Source organism: Vidua macroura, chromosome Z, assembly GCF_024509145.1.
Source record: "Vidua macroura isolate BioBank_ID:100142 chromosome Z, ASM2450914v1, whole genome shotgun sequence".
NCBI lineage: Eukaryota > Metazoa > Chordata > Aves > Passeriformes > Viduidae > Vidua > Vidua macroura.
The window spans coordinates 24,343,799-24,359,780 of record NC_071611.1 but is presented as its reverse complement, the minus strand read 5'-3'; the positions used below and the strand labels follow the sequence as shown (position 1 = coordinate 24,359,780).

The following is a 15,982-nucleotide window of genomic DNA, read 5'->3' as shown; positions in this document are numbered from 1 at the left end:
CTTCTTCCCTTCATCCCAGGGGAAGAATTATAAAGGTATTTTTTGTTATTTGAGAAGTGATCATTCACACCTGCTTTCTGGCCTGTCTTTTCAGAATTGCAAAAGGATACCAGACATCGCCAGACTTGAGGCTGACTTGGCTGCAGAACATGGCAGAGAAGCACACCAAGAGGAAGTGCTACACAGAAGCAGCCATGTGCCTGGTCCATGCTGCAGCACTGGTGTCAGAGTACCTGAGCATGCTTGAGGATCGGAACTATCTCCCTGTGGGCAGCGTCAGTTTTCAGGTAAAAGGCTTTGACGGCATAAGGCAGCTCTGGTGTTATTCTTGTGCTAAGCAAAGCAGAGGTGCATGTATGGGGTGGATGCTACAATGGCAGTCTCCAGCTTCTATTTCCAGCAGTTTGATACTGTAATCTCTCATTTGCTAAGTAGAACCCCTCTATTATCACATGCTTTTTCTAGGGCTGTTACTTACCAACTGTGACAGATGCATCTTTCAAACTTCTTTCTCATAATCTAGATAATTGGAGCTGCTCACCTCTTTCAGGCATGTTCTCCAATCCTTTGACTGCCCTCAAGTGACTAACCAAACCCTTTTGACTGATGAATAACACAATCACTGCAGTCAATCCAGTATATCCAAGTCAAGTAAAAATATCCCATAAGTTCTTTCAGCATGAGCTGTAGCTCTCACATCCTCTCACAGTCTCTCTGAAGACTTCACTGGTTCTTTTGGCATTGTTGAGCTCTTTACTCAGCAATAAACTGATCTTTTCCCAACAGTTTTCTTGGGTTTAGTTTTTCACCTTACTTTTCTACATCACATAGATGAAAGCATAAATCCTTGTGGTTAAACTTTTTTAAATGCAGATATATATACACTTAGTTTATCAGATTATGCAGTTGCCTGAACTGACTTCATATGCAAATTCAATTGTTTTAGTGCTTTTCTCCACATTATTAAAAACAAAAATGGACAAACCCTTAATTTATTGCCATGTATTGATAATTTCTCTTATATCATTACTCTCTGAAACCAGTGAATTGTTGGCTGCAATGATTAAAGTAAATTATAAATAATTTCAATTAATGGAAATATTTTGTAGGATCACCTTAGATGTTATATAGACATCTGCTGTTTAGACATTGTTATCTTTATTAGACTGTAATCCTTTTCTTTAGAAAGTGTCAGGCTTGCATAGTCTGGTGTTGATTCAGGCTAAGTACAATACCTTTAAGATTTTCTTTAGTAATTTCTTATCAGTATTTCCACCATTTTGTCCTGATGCAGTCTGATAAACCTACCACCATCTGCTCATCTTGTACACTTTAAAGTAGATGATCCCCAAAGCATATTTTGTCTTCTGGAACTTCCCCAGTTTTCTAAAACAAATGGCAGCTCAGGATTCACTGCTTGAATACTACTTTGCTTAGCTCTTTTGATCTGTTGAGGAGCACATCTTATTGTCAAAGTGAGTTTGAAATACCTAACACTAATATTTGGTGCATTCATCATCCCTTAATAAAACCATACCACTTGGGTTTTTACCAACCCCACTTGGGGTTTTTCCCTTCAAAACAGTAAATGTGAACATGATTGAGCCACTTGGCATTTTGCATTGAATTTAGTTTGTTAGGCATTACTATTTGCAATTCCACCTCAGCAATTAGGTTATGGACAAGTGTTTATTCTTAATTTTCTTTAATATCAAAATAGCTGTATATTCTCTTAATGGCTAAACTTGTGGCCATGGATTTATACTACTGCCATTTTGCATCCCTTATCAATTTTGTATACCTTCAAACTTCTAACTTCCATGCATTACTTCTATTTACCCTTCTTTTCTCTCTACTTGTTGGATACATTTAGATATAAGTGAAATCTGCATTTCCTCCCCAATGTCATCCTGCTCCCAGGCTGCCTTGAGTGCTTGTAAGCTCACACACTTGACCCTAATGCAATTCCTCTCTCCATTGCTCCTAGATTATGCAGGTTGTATAAATGGATATGTTTTAATTTATGTTGGAGAATTGACGTCTATTGTGCAAGGCAGTAGGCAAGCAAAAACTTAGGAGTACAAAAGCAGCAAATCAATTTCTCTCATCAAAATGTTTGTGTAAATACATGTTTTCCAAAGAAATAGTTGCCCCATAGGAGAGAGGTAATAAAATGCCCTAATGACAAGGACCCAATTACACAACTCTTTATCTAACAGGACAATTTTGAATTTCAGTTTACTCAATAACAGTAATTAATTATAATAACCCTTTGCATTTTTACATAGGCTTTCAACAAAAGCTTTCCCATTCATTACAAACAGGCTTATGTTTTATGGCACCTGTGGAGATCTTATTCAGATGACTTTGTTAAAAGAGGGAAACACTATGCAGACTGGCTCCGCTTTACGTGTAGTTACAGGTCTCACTCCCTGACCCTTTCTGTGATCATTTCTTCATTTGGCTCAGATATGAGATCAACTAATGTTGGTGATATGCATTTAGTTGTGGAATTGAGGGTGATAATAATGTAAATAAAAATATTATTCTAGATGAGTAGAAGTATTACCTCATTTTTACAGATGAATAAAATGAGTCAGCAAAGGATCAAGTCAGTTCTGATTCTGATCTTCTGCAGTGAGTCTGTTAGCATCCAGAAAACTGACTGTCAGTAGAGTAATATTTTCCTTATATTGCACCAGACAAAATGCTTCACTATATGCAATTAAATCTATCACTCAAAATCAGAGTCGGGTCACTTTCAGTGGAATTCCCTTTGAGCTTAATTCATATTTACACTAAATCCCCTTCACAAACTGTAAAGCAGAATTAGTGAGATTATTAAGTGCATAGGGACTGACTTTAAAACCACTTTGTATTAACACAGACAAGTACTTAGTGTGTGTGTCTACCTGCTGAGGACACGGCTCAGCAGCAGCCTAATTTGCCTGGGCTATTTGGGCATTTAGGTTGCAGACTATCCTGGCCTTATTTAACATGGTGATAAGGGCTGGGGATCAGAGGGTTTTTTGAGTTCACAGAAGTACTTATTTTCTTTAATGAAAACTAGGCTTGTGAAATTCAATATAATTGCTGATAAAATACGTGGTGATTTATGCATTGACTTTATTATATAAGGGATATTTAAAATTCTTCAATACGAAAGGTAGATAAAGGCTTAAGTTGGGTGAGGCATGTCCACTTTGCAGAAGATCATGCAAGCCCCAGGAGTATGTCATGCAGGCTCTCTCCTCTTAGAGTGCATGGACTGTAAAACATGGAAGTACATTCCTGACATTAGTTATTAGAGGCTTAAAGGTGGAGAAGGGATAATTCGTGTCCATGACTCTCTCGTTACTTTTGTATATAAATCACTTCTCTAGACTCTCTTCTCTTTGCTAAAGGAAAATAAAAAATAATAAAAAATTTTTAAAGCCACCGGAGTCACGTGAAAACAGTCCTTAATGGCTACTGTTACAGAAAAGGAAAACCTGAAATTAATCTGCATGGCTTGTGAGTTTCTGCAGATATGAGCCAGTAAACCTAAGTCTGGTTGAAGTCACTCTCTTCAATGACACTGGTTGGTAAAAAGTGGCATAAGTGTGCCAGATGTGCTATAGTTCTTCCTCTGGCCAAAATTCAGATGTATTCTTAACTCCTGTGAATGCTGTTCTGAGGCGGTGCTCACCCTTCCAGTGGTGTTGACATGATGTGCAGACTAGGCAGTGTGATGGCAGCATGGTTGGAGTAAATTTCACCCATGGAGAAATAAATACATCCATAAAACCCAGGAGGGAAAGCCCAATGCTGCTAATGGTGTGTGGTGCCAATTCTTTATCTGAAATCTGATCAATAGTAACAGCCCTCAGTGTCTCTGCTATTTTGTAAAGATGCCTTTAAGGACTCAGCTAGCTAGCCAGCTGGCATCCATCCTGCACTCAGACAGATTGTCATTGCCAGTTTCTGCTGAAAAGAGACACTATGACACTAATTTAACTCCTCTTAATTAATAGAAAATCGAAGCTTAGCCTCTGTGCTCCTGCTGAAAGTTACATATGCATATATGTACACATATTTTGCTGTTATTTGGTACATATTTCTATATATTATAAAATTTTTTATGTTGATGCCACCCAGTGTCATATATTGAAAGAAGTTCTGAGGAACTGTAGACATGTTATAAAGGTCTAGAATCTCAAGAGTGTCTTAATCTAGTTTTATTTAAATGCACAGTGGGATCCATACATTAACAAGAAACTGAGTAAATTCTGCAGGTGTGAAGTGTAGTATGGCAGAGGATAAACCAAGAAGAAGCAATCAATAATTGTGGTTTTTAGTATGATATTGTCTGTGTCCTACTTCTCCTCTGCTTGGAAAAGGTGGATAAAACCCTGAAAGTTCAATTTAGTCACGTAGGTGGCAGAAGGTCAAGTGCAGTTTGGAATTTCCCACCCCTAAGTGCCAGCACTAGGAAGGGCAAATTGCTTGTGACCCTAGTAGTATTGGGGATTGAGCTCACTGCAAGCTCCATGGAAATCCAGCCACCAGAGAAGAGCTAGTTTGACACCTACAGGAATCTGCATTTTAAACCTGAGGCTAGAAAGAAAGTTCCCGATTCTTACAGTGAAACTCCTGATCTGCCATCTATGAAGATTTATGATGTTACTTTCACTTCTAAAAAAAAATGTAACTATGTGTCCCCTGGTTGCACCTGAAAAAACTAATTCCTCTTCCCATCATGTAAATATGTTGAAACAATTTCTTCCTCAATCTTTGTGAAGTACTGTTGATTTAGGGTTTTTATTTGTGTGCTTTGATGTATTTTAGAACATTTCATCCAATGTGCTGGAGGAATCTGCTGTTTCAGATGATGTTTTGTCTCCAGATGAAGATGGCATATGTTCTGGGAGGTATTTCTCAGAAAGTGGACTGGTAGGCCTGCTGGAACAAGCTGCAGAGCTCTTCAGCACAGTGAGTGAGGACCAGAACTACCAGGAGGGAATGGATAGTGGGCTACCTAAGCCAGATCCACAGCTTCCTTTCCTGCACATGAGGAAACAATGTAGTTCTCCTAAACCAGGCATCACAGACCTGAAACAGTCCAAATTACAAGAGGACACATTTTTGTCTGTCCAAATACTGCCTCAGTCAGATTGATTAACCTAGGCTTTTTCAGGCCAGCTCAGTCACATACACACCTCTACTGTGCAGACCACAGGCAACACCAACAGAAAGTGATTGTCTCAGGCAGGAACCAAGATTTTCAGTTGGTATTATGATGAGATAGTACATTTAAGAAAAAGATCTTGCATAAAGTATATATTTTAGGAGGCATGTGAGAGTTACTTCTATTTACTTTTATAAAGCATACAACCAGGAGCCTCATAATGTTCACTTACTATATAAGGACCTTTGATTTAGCATCTCTAAAGATATCACTTGGGTCCCTTTGTCCAGACACAGCTCTGGTTGCTCTGAACCATACATGACAAACAAATCCATTTCCTGCTGCTAACCTGCATTTCTAGTTCTTGTAACCCTGAGGCAGAAACCAGGGCTTTACACAGGAATTTGAGCTCAAGAGCCGAACAGATCAGAGGTCCAAATTATATCTAGTTCATTGTTTGCTGTTCAGAACGGCCCATTTACTATTACTAGTTTTCAGAACACCAAAACAAGCAACATAGCAGATTAACAGATGAGTCCTATAAATCCCCTTTTCTCCATTGATAGAGATATAGTTTCTTTTGAGAGTGCACGAAAACTCACTTCATTCCTTCCTCCTTTTTTTTTTTTTTTTTTTTTTTTTTCTAAGGGAGGTTTGTATGAAACTGTGAACGAAGTGTACAAAATTGTCATCCCCATACTGGAAGCACATCGAGACTTCAGGAAGCTTACCTTGACACACAGCAAGCTACAGAAGGCCTTTGACAGCATTATTAATAAGGTACTTTTGAGGCAAGGCACTGCTAGCAAGACACATTGCTGGGTTGCACTATTTGTTTGAGACTGCTGTTAATAAAACTGCTCATGTCTGTATTGGGTTTGTGTGGCCAGGTTTTGATAGTGGAGGGGAAGGGTTAAAAGAATAATGTCAATAAGAAGCTGCTAGAAACTTTACCCATGTCCAACAGAGCCAATGCCAGCTGCTAGTCAGGGCTGGCCAAGGCCGAGCCCATCAGTGACAGTGGCAGCACCTCTGGGATAATATATTTTAAAAGGGAAAAAAGTTACTGGCCAGATGTAATTGTGCTCAGAGGAGAGACAAGTGGAAAATATATGAGAGCAACAGCTCTGCAGACACCAAGGTCACTGGGGAAGGGGGGGCAGGAAGTGCTATGGGTGCCAGAGAGAGATTCCCCTGCAGCCCATGGTGCAGACCAGGGTGAGACAGCTGTGGCCCTGAAGCTCATGGAGATCCACAGAGGAGCAGAGATCCACCTGCAGCCCATGCCAGAGCAGGTGGATGCCTGAAAGAAGGCTGTGACCCCATGTGAAGCTCACACTAGAGCAGGGAGGAACCACAGGCTGGAGGAGGAGAAGGACTCCTCTCCCTGAGCAGTGGGAGAAACAACATGTGATGAACTGACCATAACCCCCATTTCCCTTCTCCCTACACCACTGGGAGAGGAGATGTAGAGCCTAAGGAGAAAGGGGGTAAGATGTTTTTAAAATTTGTTTTACTTCTTGTTATTCTGTTCTGAGTTTGATTGGTAATAAATTAAATTAGTTTTCCCAAGTTAAGTGTGTTTTGTCCATGATAGTAACTAATTTGTGATCACTCCCTGTCCTTATGTCAACTCATGAACCATTTGTTATCGCTCTCCTGTTCAGTTGCAGGGAGGGATAATACTGTGGCTTTGGTGGTACCTGGCATCCTGCCATGATCAACCCACCAGAATTTGAAATAGTTCCATTTCCTTTTTTCAAATAAAAGCTTCCATCTGTTTGGGTCTACCTACATAGCCTACAGTGTAAAAAGGCTCTCCATACAAAAAAAAGTAGAAATTAATATAAAATGGGTTTCGCCGACCATATCTGTGTCCACCTGGCCACATCTGTTTAACAAAGATAACTTTATTGTGTTACTGGTTAGTGGTTTTGGTTTTAAACAGAAGAGCGTTTACATTTATAAAACATATTTCATAAATATGAAAACCCATCTAAATTGTCAGCACTCATACCATCCCTTCACTTTCTTCAGAAGAACCTTATTGCTGAGCTTAGTTTTAAATTTATATCAATTTTTATTGCAAATTTGCAAAATTTTAATTTTGTTACATGTATTCAAAGGAATTAAGAAATAATAAGCTATTTTGTTTTGTGCAACCTCCTTCATGATCAGCTTAAATTTTAAATTAGATTGCAGTCAAATGTCCCCTTAGTTGTATGCTTTTTCTCCTGTGCTTCTAATCCATCAGCACTGATGATATCTAGAAGTGGCTTTGAAATGGGAAAAATGTAAGAGTAGTGGATTTTCTTATACATCAGCTGGAGGGGAAAAAAAGGCACCCAGATACTACAATGTCCACATAAAGCACTTGTAAATTTCCTCTTCTTTTTATCAATTAGGGTCAGAAACGAATGTTTGGAACTTACTTCCGTGTTGGTTTCTATGGATCGAAATTTGGGGACTTGGATGAACAGGAATTTGTTTATAAGGAGCCTGCAATTACAAAACTCCCAGAGATTTCTCACAGATTAGAGGTAAGGAAAAACATTATGTTAACAGGATCTCAAATGGTATATTATACTTTTCAATTAACCCACGCAGTCCTGATATTATCATTGCTATATAAAAAAATCAGTAACAGACTGATTTGTGCCATAGATTATTTCCTTAGTGTTTCCCTAGTATTTTCTTAGTGTTTCCTTAGTATTTCCTTTTCACTGTATCCCTTTTTAAAGCATAATTATGTAAGTGAGCCATTCTTTTGAGGCTATGTCTCTTTCAAGCAGGCCTGTAAAACGTGGAGTGATTTTGAGCATGCCAAATATTTGCTTTGGTATCTTTTCAGCTTTTTTTTTTTTTTTTTATAGAATTGCTGTGTTCCCTTCTGGTTGTTTAATTTCAAGCTCTGTGATTGTCTGAGCAATTCACAGTGATCTTTGTCAGAAGATGCCTTACCCTGGCCAGCTGTGGTTTGTGGAACAGTGTACTGACTGTACAAAGCCCAGAAATCGTCATGGTTGTCACTCCTTTCTCCTAGAATTGCTTTAGCTTTGCATTAAGGACTAGAATTTTGGGATGATTCTTTTTCCTTTGCAGGGATTTTATGGCCAGTGTTTTGGGGAGGATGCTGTGGAAGTGATTAAGGACTCTGCTCCTGTAGACAAAAGAAAGCTGGATCCCAATAAGGTAGGGAAAGTACTACTGAGAGGGTTGAATGCCTTGTCTCACAAGAGAAATGAGGAGAGAAGGTCCCCTTTGCAACTTTTATGCTCAAACATTAAGGCACTAAAAGAAACCACCCAACTTGGTATCTCTGTGCCCAGGGGTATTAAAACCTCTGTGACAGGCTTAGCGAGGTAACTTGTCAGAGAGTATAGAAATTAAAAGTTCTGATCTCTGGTCCCTGCCCTGGTTCTGATCCCCAGAGTTAAGTTCTGCCCTCCTAGATGCAAATTTTGTTAGCTCTGAATAAGAAAATGACCTCTGAAGGATTATCAGCTGTGTGCTTTTCCAGACCATTCATTGCCTACACATCCTTAGGCAATGTGTACTATGGAATACTTCACACGCTCCATTCCTTTTACATTCCTTGGGTTGTAAAGTATTGTAAATGGTTCTTCCCTCTTTTTTTAGGCATACATACAAATTACTTTTGTGGAGCCCTATTTTGATGAGTATGAGATGAAGGACAGAGTTACCCACTTTGAAAAGAACTTCAACATCTGTCGGTTCATGTACACTACGCCTTTCACTATGGATGGGCGTCCCAGAGGAGAACTTAGTGAGCAATACAAGAGGAACACCATCCTAACCACAATGCATGCTTTCCCCTACATCAAAACTAGAATCAATGTCATCCAAAGAGAAGAGGTAATTGGATTTTCAAGACAGATCTAATTTCTCAAGGACTGAATGAATCTCTGGATGGGAAGATTTCCAAATTTATGCTTGACAGAAAAAAAGAATGCTGAATTTCTCAGACACTGGTCTTGTAAACAGGACTATGACAGAAGGGACAGACAAGGCAAGATAGAGAGATACTGTGGAGAAGAGACAATAGCCAATGTACATTCAATGTACAATGTATATTTTTACCTCCTAGCTCTAATGCTGTGTAGGAGGATATGTGGAGCTCTGTAGCTATACTTCTAGCTGGTAAAGCAGATGTAGGATAGGAGTACAGTCAGAGAACTAGATTGTGCTTAGGGCTGGTTTAGAGACAGGGAAGCTTTACACATAGAAATTACACCACCATTTCAGGCATGAAGTAATTTAGAATAAGAATGAATTTATGCCAACAGAAGGTCTGATTCACACCTATTTCTGCAAATAATAAGACATCTAAGAGCTTTGGATCAGTTGCACCATCTACCAAAATGACCATCTACCAAGTTAGATTGAACAGTGTTCCTGCATGTCACAACTACTGCTTTTGAAACAGGAGAATGATAGTGATATTGCCATATTTAGAATAGGTCAACTGCATTCATGATTCAGGTAATGAAACATCTTTTCTTTCCTTTCACTTAGTTTATTTTAACACCAATTGAAGTTGCTATTGAAGATATGCGTAAAAAAACACAGGAACTAACTGCAGCCACCAACCAAGAACCACCAGATGCCAAAATGCTCCAGATGGTTTTGCAGGGCTCAGTTGGAGCCACTGTAAATCAGGTAAGGGATCCAAATAAGCCAGATGAAGTGTACTTTTCTCACTGTGCATTATTTTTTGCACTCCTATTTCTTGCACTAGAAGAAGTACATCTAGTCAGACACATTTAGTCACTGTGTGTATTTAAACTTCATCCCTTGATATTTAGTCACTGCATACTGTTCATTAGCTATGCTTTTGGTGAAAGTGTTCATGGGAAGTGCTGTCCTGGCTGTAGGTGCAGAAACTCATAGAAATCTTATGAATGCATCCAAGGATTTTTATTTCTAACATGCTAGCCATCTCAGCCATTTTGTTCATTCCAGATTAATCCTTGGGGAATGGGAATAATAATAATAACAATTTTCCTGTGGAATCATCACAAATTCAGATTCATGGAAATTAAGTCAATACATGAAGTCAAGTCCTGAGCACCCCAAAATAAAGCTGAGATGCAATATATATAACATAAACATACACACTAAAAAAAGCCCAGGCAATTAAAAAAAAATTAAAATGGAATGATGAAGCCATGGCTGAGCAAAAATTTGGTGTTATGTACAGTTTCACAGAGTTTGGGTTTTTTTTCTGAAAGCCTAAATACTCTGTTACCAACCAATGCATCTATTATGAAATGTTGTAAGCTTTGCAAGAGTGACCTTTTTCAGTACTGGGCTTATTGCCTGAAGGTCTTGATAGGCGGAATTTGTTCCCTTTGTTGTGGAACTGGAAGACAAATAATAACAGGAGAAGATAAGATATGATGGGCAAAATTTCTGCTTGCCAAAGGAAGTATTGTGGGGGAAAGGGAGCTAAAATCCATCCTATTATGGTAACTGTGCATAGTTTTGTTTTCTTTCGTAATTGCACTCATGAAATAACAAACAGCTTTAAGCAAATGTGTGTTCTGTTTTCAGTCTAAGGAGGTGGCTTTCACATTTTCCTGTTATTTCTATAAGGGACCACTAGAGGTAGCGCAAGTGTTCCTGGCTGAAATTCCAGCAGACCCCAAACTTTATCGACATCACAACAAGCTGAGGTTGTGCTTCAAAGAGTTTATAATGAGGTCAGTAAAACAAAATTGAAATGTGGAATTACATCAATACATTCAATATTAGCAATACTGCAATGATAATATAACTGAGTAATTACCTATGCAAGTTAGCATCATGAATCCTGGCATCTCACACTTTGAACACTTGGACCACACTTGTTATTTCTGCTTCACATTAATGCCTAGGTCGGCATTGCATTCTCAAAGGGAAGAAATGTTAACACCCTAAACTAATAATATAGAAATTAAGATCTTCCTTTTGTTTTGTCTTTTGACATCTTGTAGAAACCAAACATCAGACTATTGCATTGATTTGATTTTTAATAAAATGACATTCTTACTTAGAAAGCTGTTCATAAGAAAACCACATCTGTCAAGCAGACACAGTGGTAGTGGCAGACATGCGTCCTTTGCTTTAGATACATTTGTAAATCTCAACAAGAATATTCACATACGATGATACTCACCTCCTCAGTCCAGACTATCCTCCTTGCTAAAGGATAAGTTAAGTAGAGTTAAATAAAAATAAGTCTTATACAGAAGATACAGCTTCTAAGTAATGCTATTGCCAATTTATCTGTTTATACAGTAAGTAGGCAGATAGCTCAGTATTCTGCAGTCATTAAATTTGCTTTTTATTAGTTCACTCATGCTTTCCTAATTTCTTAAAAATATCATCTCAATTTATGTACTTGAAAAAGCCAGAACTGGATTCTTGTCCATTTAAATTACCTAACACAAAACGAGGGAATTTAACAGAAGTAGATTATATATGTCATGTCTTTTTTTCTTTCCTTTTGTCTAGGTGTGGTGAAGCAGTGGAGAAAAACAAGCACCTTATTACTGCTGATCAGCGGGAATATCATCAGGAGCTCAAAAGAAACTACATGAAACTGAAGGAGAATCTTAGACCCATGATTGAGAGGAAGATCCCAGAGCTGTACAAACCTGTAGTGAAAGTCCATAGCATAAGGTATAGTTAGGGCAGGTTATCTGTTATGGCTATACAAAAATATGCCATTTTTTGCAAGGAAGAAAAGGAGTGTTACTGGCAGCTAAAACCAAGCCAGAATACACACTGCCAACTCCATTACTGATTAAAGAAATCTGCTGACTTCCACTGGAGATGACTGTAGTGTTAGCTGTGTTTTTCAATCTCTGCATTCTGGGGGTAGAGGATTTATGTAATTTCAATGCATTGTTAGATAAGACTTCCCTCTCACCCTAACAAATTTACTGGAAATATCTTGTGATTTTTCAACCTTTGAAGCCAGAAAGGAGATAGAGCAAGTATAGCACCATGTGGTGTTAGGCAGCATGAAGCCATCCTTTCACTACAGAAAACATAATCCTTTTTAGTCACATGACTGACACAGAAGAGCCTAATGTACTTTGATTATGACTATATGCTTCTTCACAAAGTCACTGTGTCCAGTTTGGGGTGGGAGAAGAAGAAATGACAACTCTGACCTGACAACACATAGCATGTTTCAGCAGAGTTCCTTTTCACAAGACAGGTATTTCTTTGATTGTTTTTCATTTGCCAACTCTATTTATGAATCTGTTTCATTGCAGGGAATCTTTTCGTAACCACAGTTTTAGGAAATATGATGCCCAGACTTCTTCCCAAAGCACCTAAGCACTATCTGGTTTGGCCAAGGAAGAGCTTCATGCTGCAAGACAGACAAGATAGAGTATTTATTCCACATCTATGAAATCAGAAATCTCTCACAAGACAGCATGTGCACTTTCTGGACAGCATGCAGAAAAGCATTTACACAAGATCACTGAATTAATACTAGGGGATCAATCCTAATCAAGCACATATCATGAGGGCTTGGAAAGGAAGGGGATACTTTTTAGATACTTTTGTATATATTGTACAATAATGGCCTAATGCAGAGGGGTGGACCTTAGAGTGGCCAGTGACATGAAGCCAGTCATGACTAGGTAAGAGACATAGAACTTTGTGTGGTTTGATTGAGGTGAATCCAAATAACATGTCTAAGGAATAACAACAAATTATATATGTTTATAGTCCTTTATTAAGACAGCATTTAACAAGTAAAAGCACATTCTACAAGTTAATCACATGCTTAAATTTTGTCTTAATGAGAAGGGACATAGTTACCTGCTCAGTGTTTGCTGGGCAGGCACTCTAGGGAAGGATCATTTCCTCAGTCAGTTTCTGAACAGATTCTTGTCATGGCCCTTAACTGCAGGAGTTCTGCACAAGTTTTCTCAACCAAAGCATGAAAATCAAGAAGTAACAATAGACAGTTCTTGTAGGTCTTCTGAAGTGTTTTCTAAGTATAGGGACATGCAGTATAGTGACTTGACATGCAGTTAGTAATCTGTGACATATTTAGCAGAGCTAACAAGTAATAGTTTAAAAAGAAGATGCTAAGCTATGAGTGATTCTTTATTACATAAAGCTCTTACATAGATAAACTTATTGAAAATTAACTACAGAAGCTCACAATGGGGATTTCCTGCAAATCACTTGACTCAGTCTTTACTGCAGCTTAAGATAAATTAGCACATAATTTATAATACCTAGTGCTTGGTATTTTTTGAGTCCTAAGCATATATCCTACTAAGTAATCTTTACACCACTTCTCTGAATTATGGAAATGTTATTACAATTTTTCAGATGAGGATGCAAAGAGAGAGGAGAAATTAGGACTTTGGAACTCATTTAGGACTTTTGGAACTCCTTTAGTGAGGCAGTGGAAGAGCTACAATTTTTATTGTGACTATGCTTGCCACATAATGTTTGTATTTTGAAACAAGAATGTGAGAAAGCATTGTAAATATTAGTTCCTCTCCTGCACCTCTTCAATGTTTTGGAAATGATACTTTAATGCTGATTAAAGTAACCAATTCAATTTGCCCAAGCACAGAATTTAATGTTAAAATTCAAGGAAATGGTAGATTTTTTTTCCTTTATGCTTCATTTTAGAAAATTACAGTGAACTTTTTCAGAGCTGATGCCATATGTTTCAAAAGGCAAGGCCTCTTTGATCCAAAAGTGTAAGGGAGATTGAGGCTGTTGCTTTTAGTGGAAACATTTTGACTTTTTATGGTCACCTGTAGCCTTGCAATTTGATAATATGAATATTCCAAGCACTTAATTGACATTTGTATCATACTTTGAATGTGCTTTGTAGAAGATTAGCACAGATGATCAAAAAAGATGAGATGTAGAAATAGGTGAAATAAACCCTGTAGTTACACAGTGCTTGGAGTGTAAGAAAATAATTTCAGTCTTCATTCATAGTATTGTTAAATGAAATAATCAGGAATAAAAACTCCCTGACTTTGAAGTGAGCATATCCAAAGTATGTAAGCAAATGGTATAAAAAGCTCAAAGTAAAAGATGCCTCGATGTCAGAGTGGCTTCTCTATATTCAAGTTGCTTTGAAACAGTTCTAGATTGAAAAATTACTGATTTCCCAAAGTTTTGAAGCTATGCCTATCAGAACCTAGCCCTTTCTCTATTGTTTTTAATTTCCAGTTGAGGAGAAAGGTCACAATTTAACATCACTGTTTACAAGATACTTATCCTTTACAGCCTAACTAACAGAAACCTCAGGTAAATTAAACCCCTAACAGGTGTACAATATACTAGATAAAAGTAATGAAGTGGTTCCTTGAACTGAAATAATACTCAGGATAATATAAATCCTGGCGGACTCTTCCCTCCCATTTTACAAGCTGAGCACCTCGCAATCAGATGGCCAGTCTTGCCCTCAGCTTGCATTTCATGTTGTCCCTGCTGCAAATGGAACATGGGTTGTACATTTATTTTAAGAGCTGAACTATGTGAAACAAATTTTCTATCTTACAATATTAATTTTGCAATAAAGCTATTGTTATACAGTATATTTTGAAGTGCATTTGTGTTACGTCTTGTATCTCAATAGAATGCAGCTGGAAAGAAAATTTCAGTAGGAAGAGCATTTTCTTGTGGAAGCATCATTTAGCAAAAAATACATGTATTTGGGCAGAGGATGTGTTGGTCTGTCTTTAAGATAAATTGTGACTATTGCAGGGATTAAAAGCAACAAGTTGCTTCCCAACTTCTGTTTTTCATTCAGTATATGTGAAAAATGTCAGTGGGAAGCTCAGTGACAGTAGTGCCCTCCTATCTTCCCCTGGTCTGTAGCTGTACAGCAGAAACATGCCTGATTCCTGAATTCAGTATCTGGATGATTCAAGACCAGGAAGAGTTTTGTGCGTCCAAACTAGGTAGATCCAGGGCTAAACTGCTGAGACTGTCAAAGGGGTACCAGCAGATAAGCATGACACCCTCTTAGACATTTAGCTAGGAGTTCACCGGAGCTCACTTACCCCTTGCATTTACCACTAGCAAGCACCAGCCTTAAGGAGCACAGTGCTGAACTTGGCACAGGAATTCTCTAGCTCAGCACCAGCCTCTCTCTGTTGACACATCAGCCATGCCCCATCCTGCAGCAGCACATGGGTGGCAAGGTGGTGACCAGCAGCCTCAGGTCTGGGCACAGCCCCACTGCCACAGGAGAACACACCCGATCCAGAACAGGTGTTGGTATACACTTGCACATCTGGCAGATGTAAGGAGTCAATGCCAGGTATGAGAGGGTCAGCAATAATGCCTGGAAGTATAAATATCAGCGCATTTTGAAAACATTTGAATAGTCAAGGCAGCTGCTTTTGGTCAGAACTATGAACCCTACATGGGCAGCACTGGATTTCCTGGTTTGCAGAACAGTATCTATACAGGGAGCACACCTTTCATGCTACATGAAAAAAAACCACAACATCAGGAGGTGATGGACTGAACAGGCATGACCATGAGTAGGAGTAGCCACATTTGTGCTGGGTACAGAGAAAAGCAGTGTTGTCACTTAAAATTGGCAGGTGTCTGTTATTTGACCTCTCCTGGGAAGCTGAATGCTTTCTCGTTATGTTTCCCACCAATTGTGAAGGCTGGGGAAAGCGAAAGCAAACATTTAAACTCTTTTTTTGTTGTTTCTCTTTGTCTGTTGGAAGTATCATTGTCTTAAATATTTCAGAAAGGGCAATTAAAGTTTAGCAGAAAGCCTGACACAGAGCCAGCTAG

General features: G+C 38.5%; 1 protein-coding gene across 2 annotated transcripts in view; it reads left to right on the top strand.

Annotated features, from left to right (window-relative positions):
• Positions 1 to 14,763, top strand: part of DOCK8 (dedicator of cytokinesis 8) — an 89,391-nt gene extending 74,628 nt beyond the window's left edge. For both annotated transcript variants that reach the window (XM_054003223.1, XM_054003222.1), the window contains 10 exons: positions 95 to 287; positions 4,828 to 4,971; positions 5,816 to 5,947; positions 7,573 to 7,707; positions 8,270 to 8,359; positions 8,807 to 9,043; positions 9,704 to 9,847; positions 10,784 to 10,890; positions 11,684 to 11,851; positions 12,454 to 14,763. In XM_054003223.1, coding sequence (XP_053859198.1) covers positions 95 to 287; positions 4,828 to 4,971; positions 5,816 to 5,947; positions 7,573 to 7,707; positions 8,270 to 8,359; positions 8,807 to 9,043; positions 9,704 to 9,847; positions 10,784 to 10,890; positions 11,684 to 11,851; positions 12,454 to 12,517 — 1,414 coding nt within the window. In that variant the 3' untranslated portion in view covers positions 12,518 to 14,763. The remainder of the gene's footprint in view (positions 1 to 94; positions 288 to 4,827; positions 4,972 to 5,815; positions 5,948 to 7,572; positions 7,708 to 8,269; positions 8,360 to 8,806; positions 9,044 to 9,703; positions 9,848 to 10,783; positions 10,891 to 11,683; positions 11,852 to 12,453) is intronic.
• The last annotated feature ends 1,219 nt before the right edge of the window (positions 14,764 to 15,982 follow it).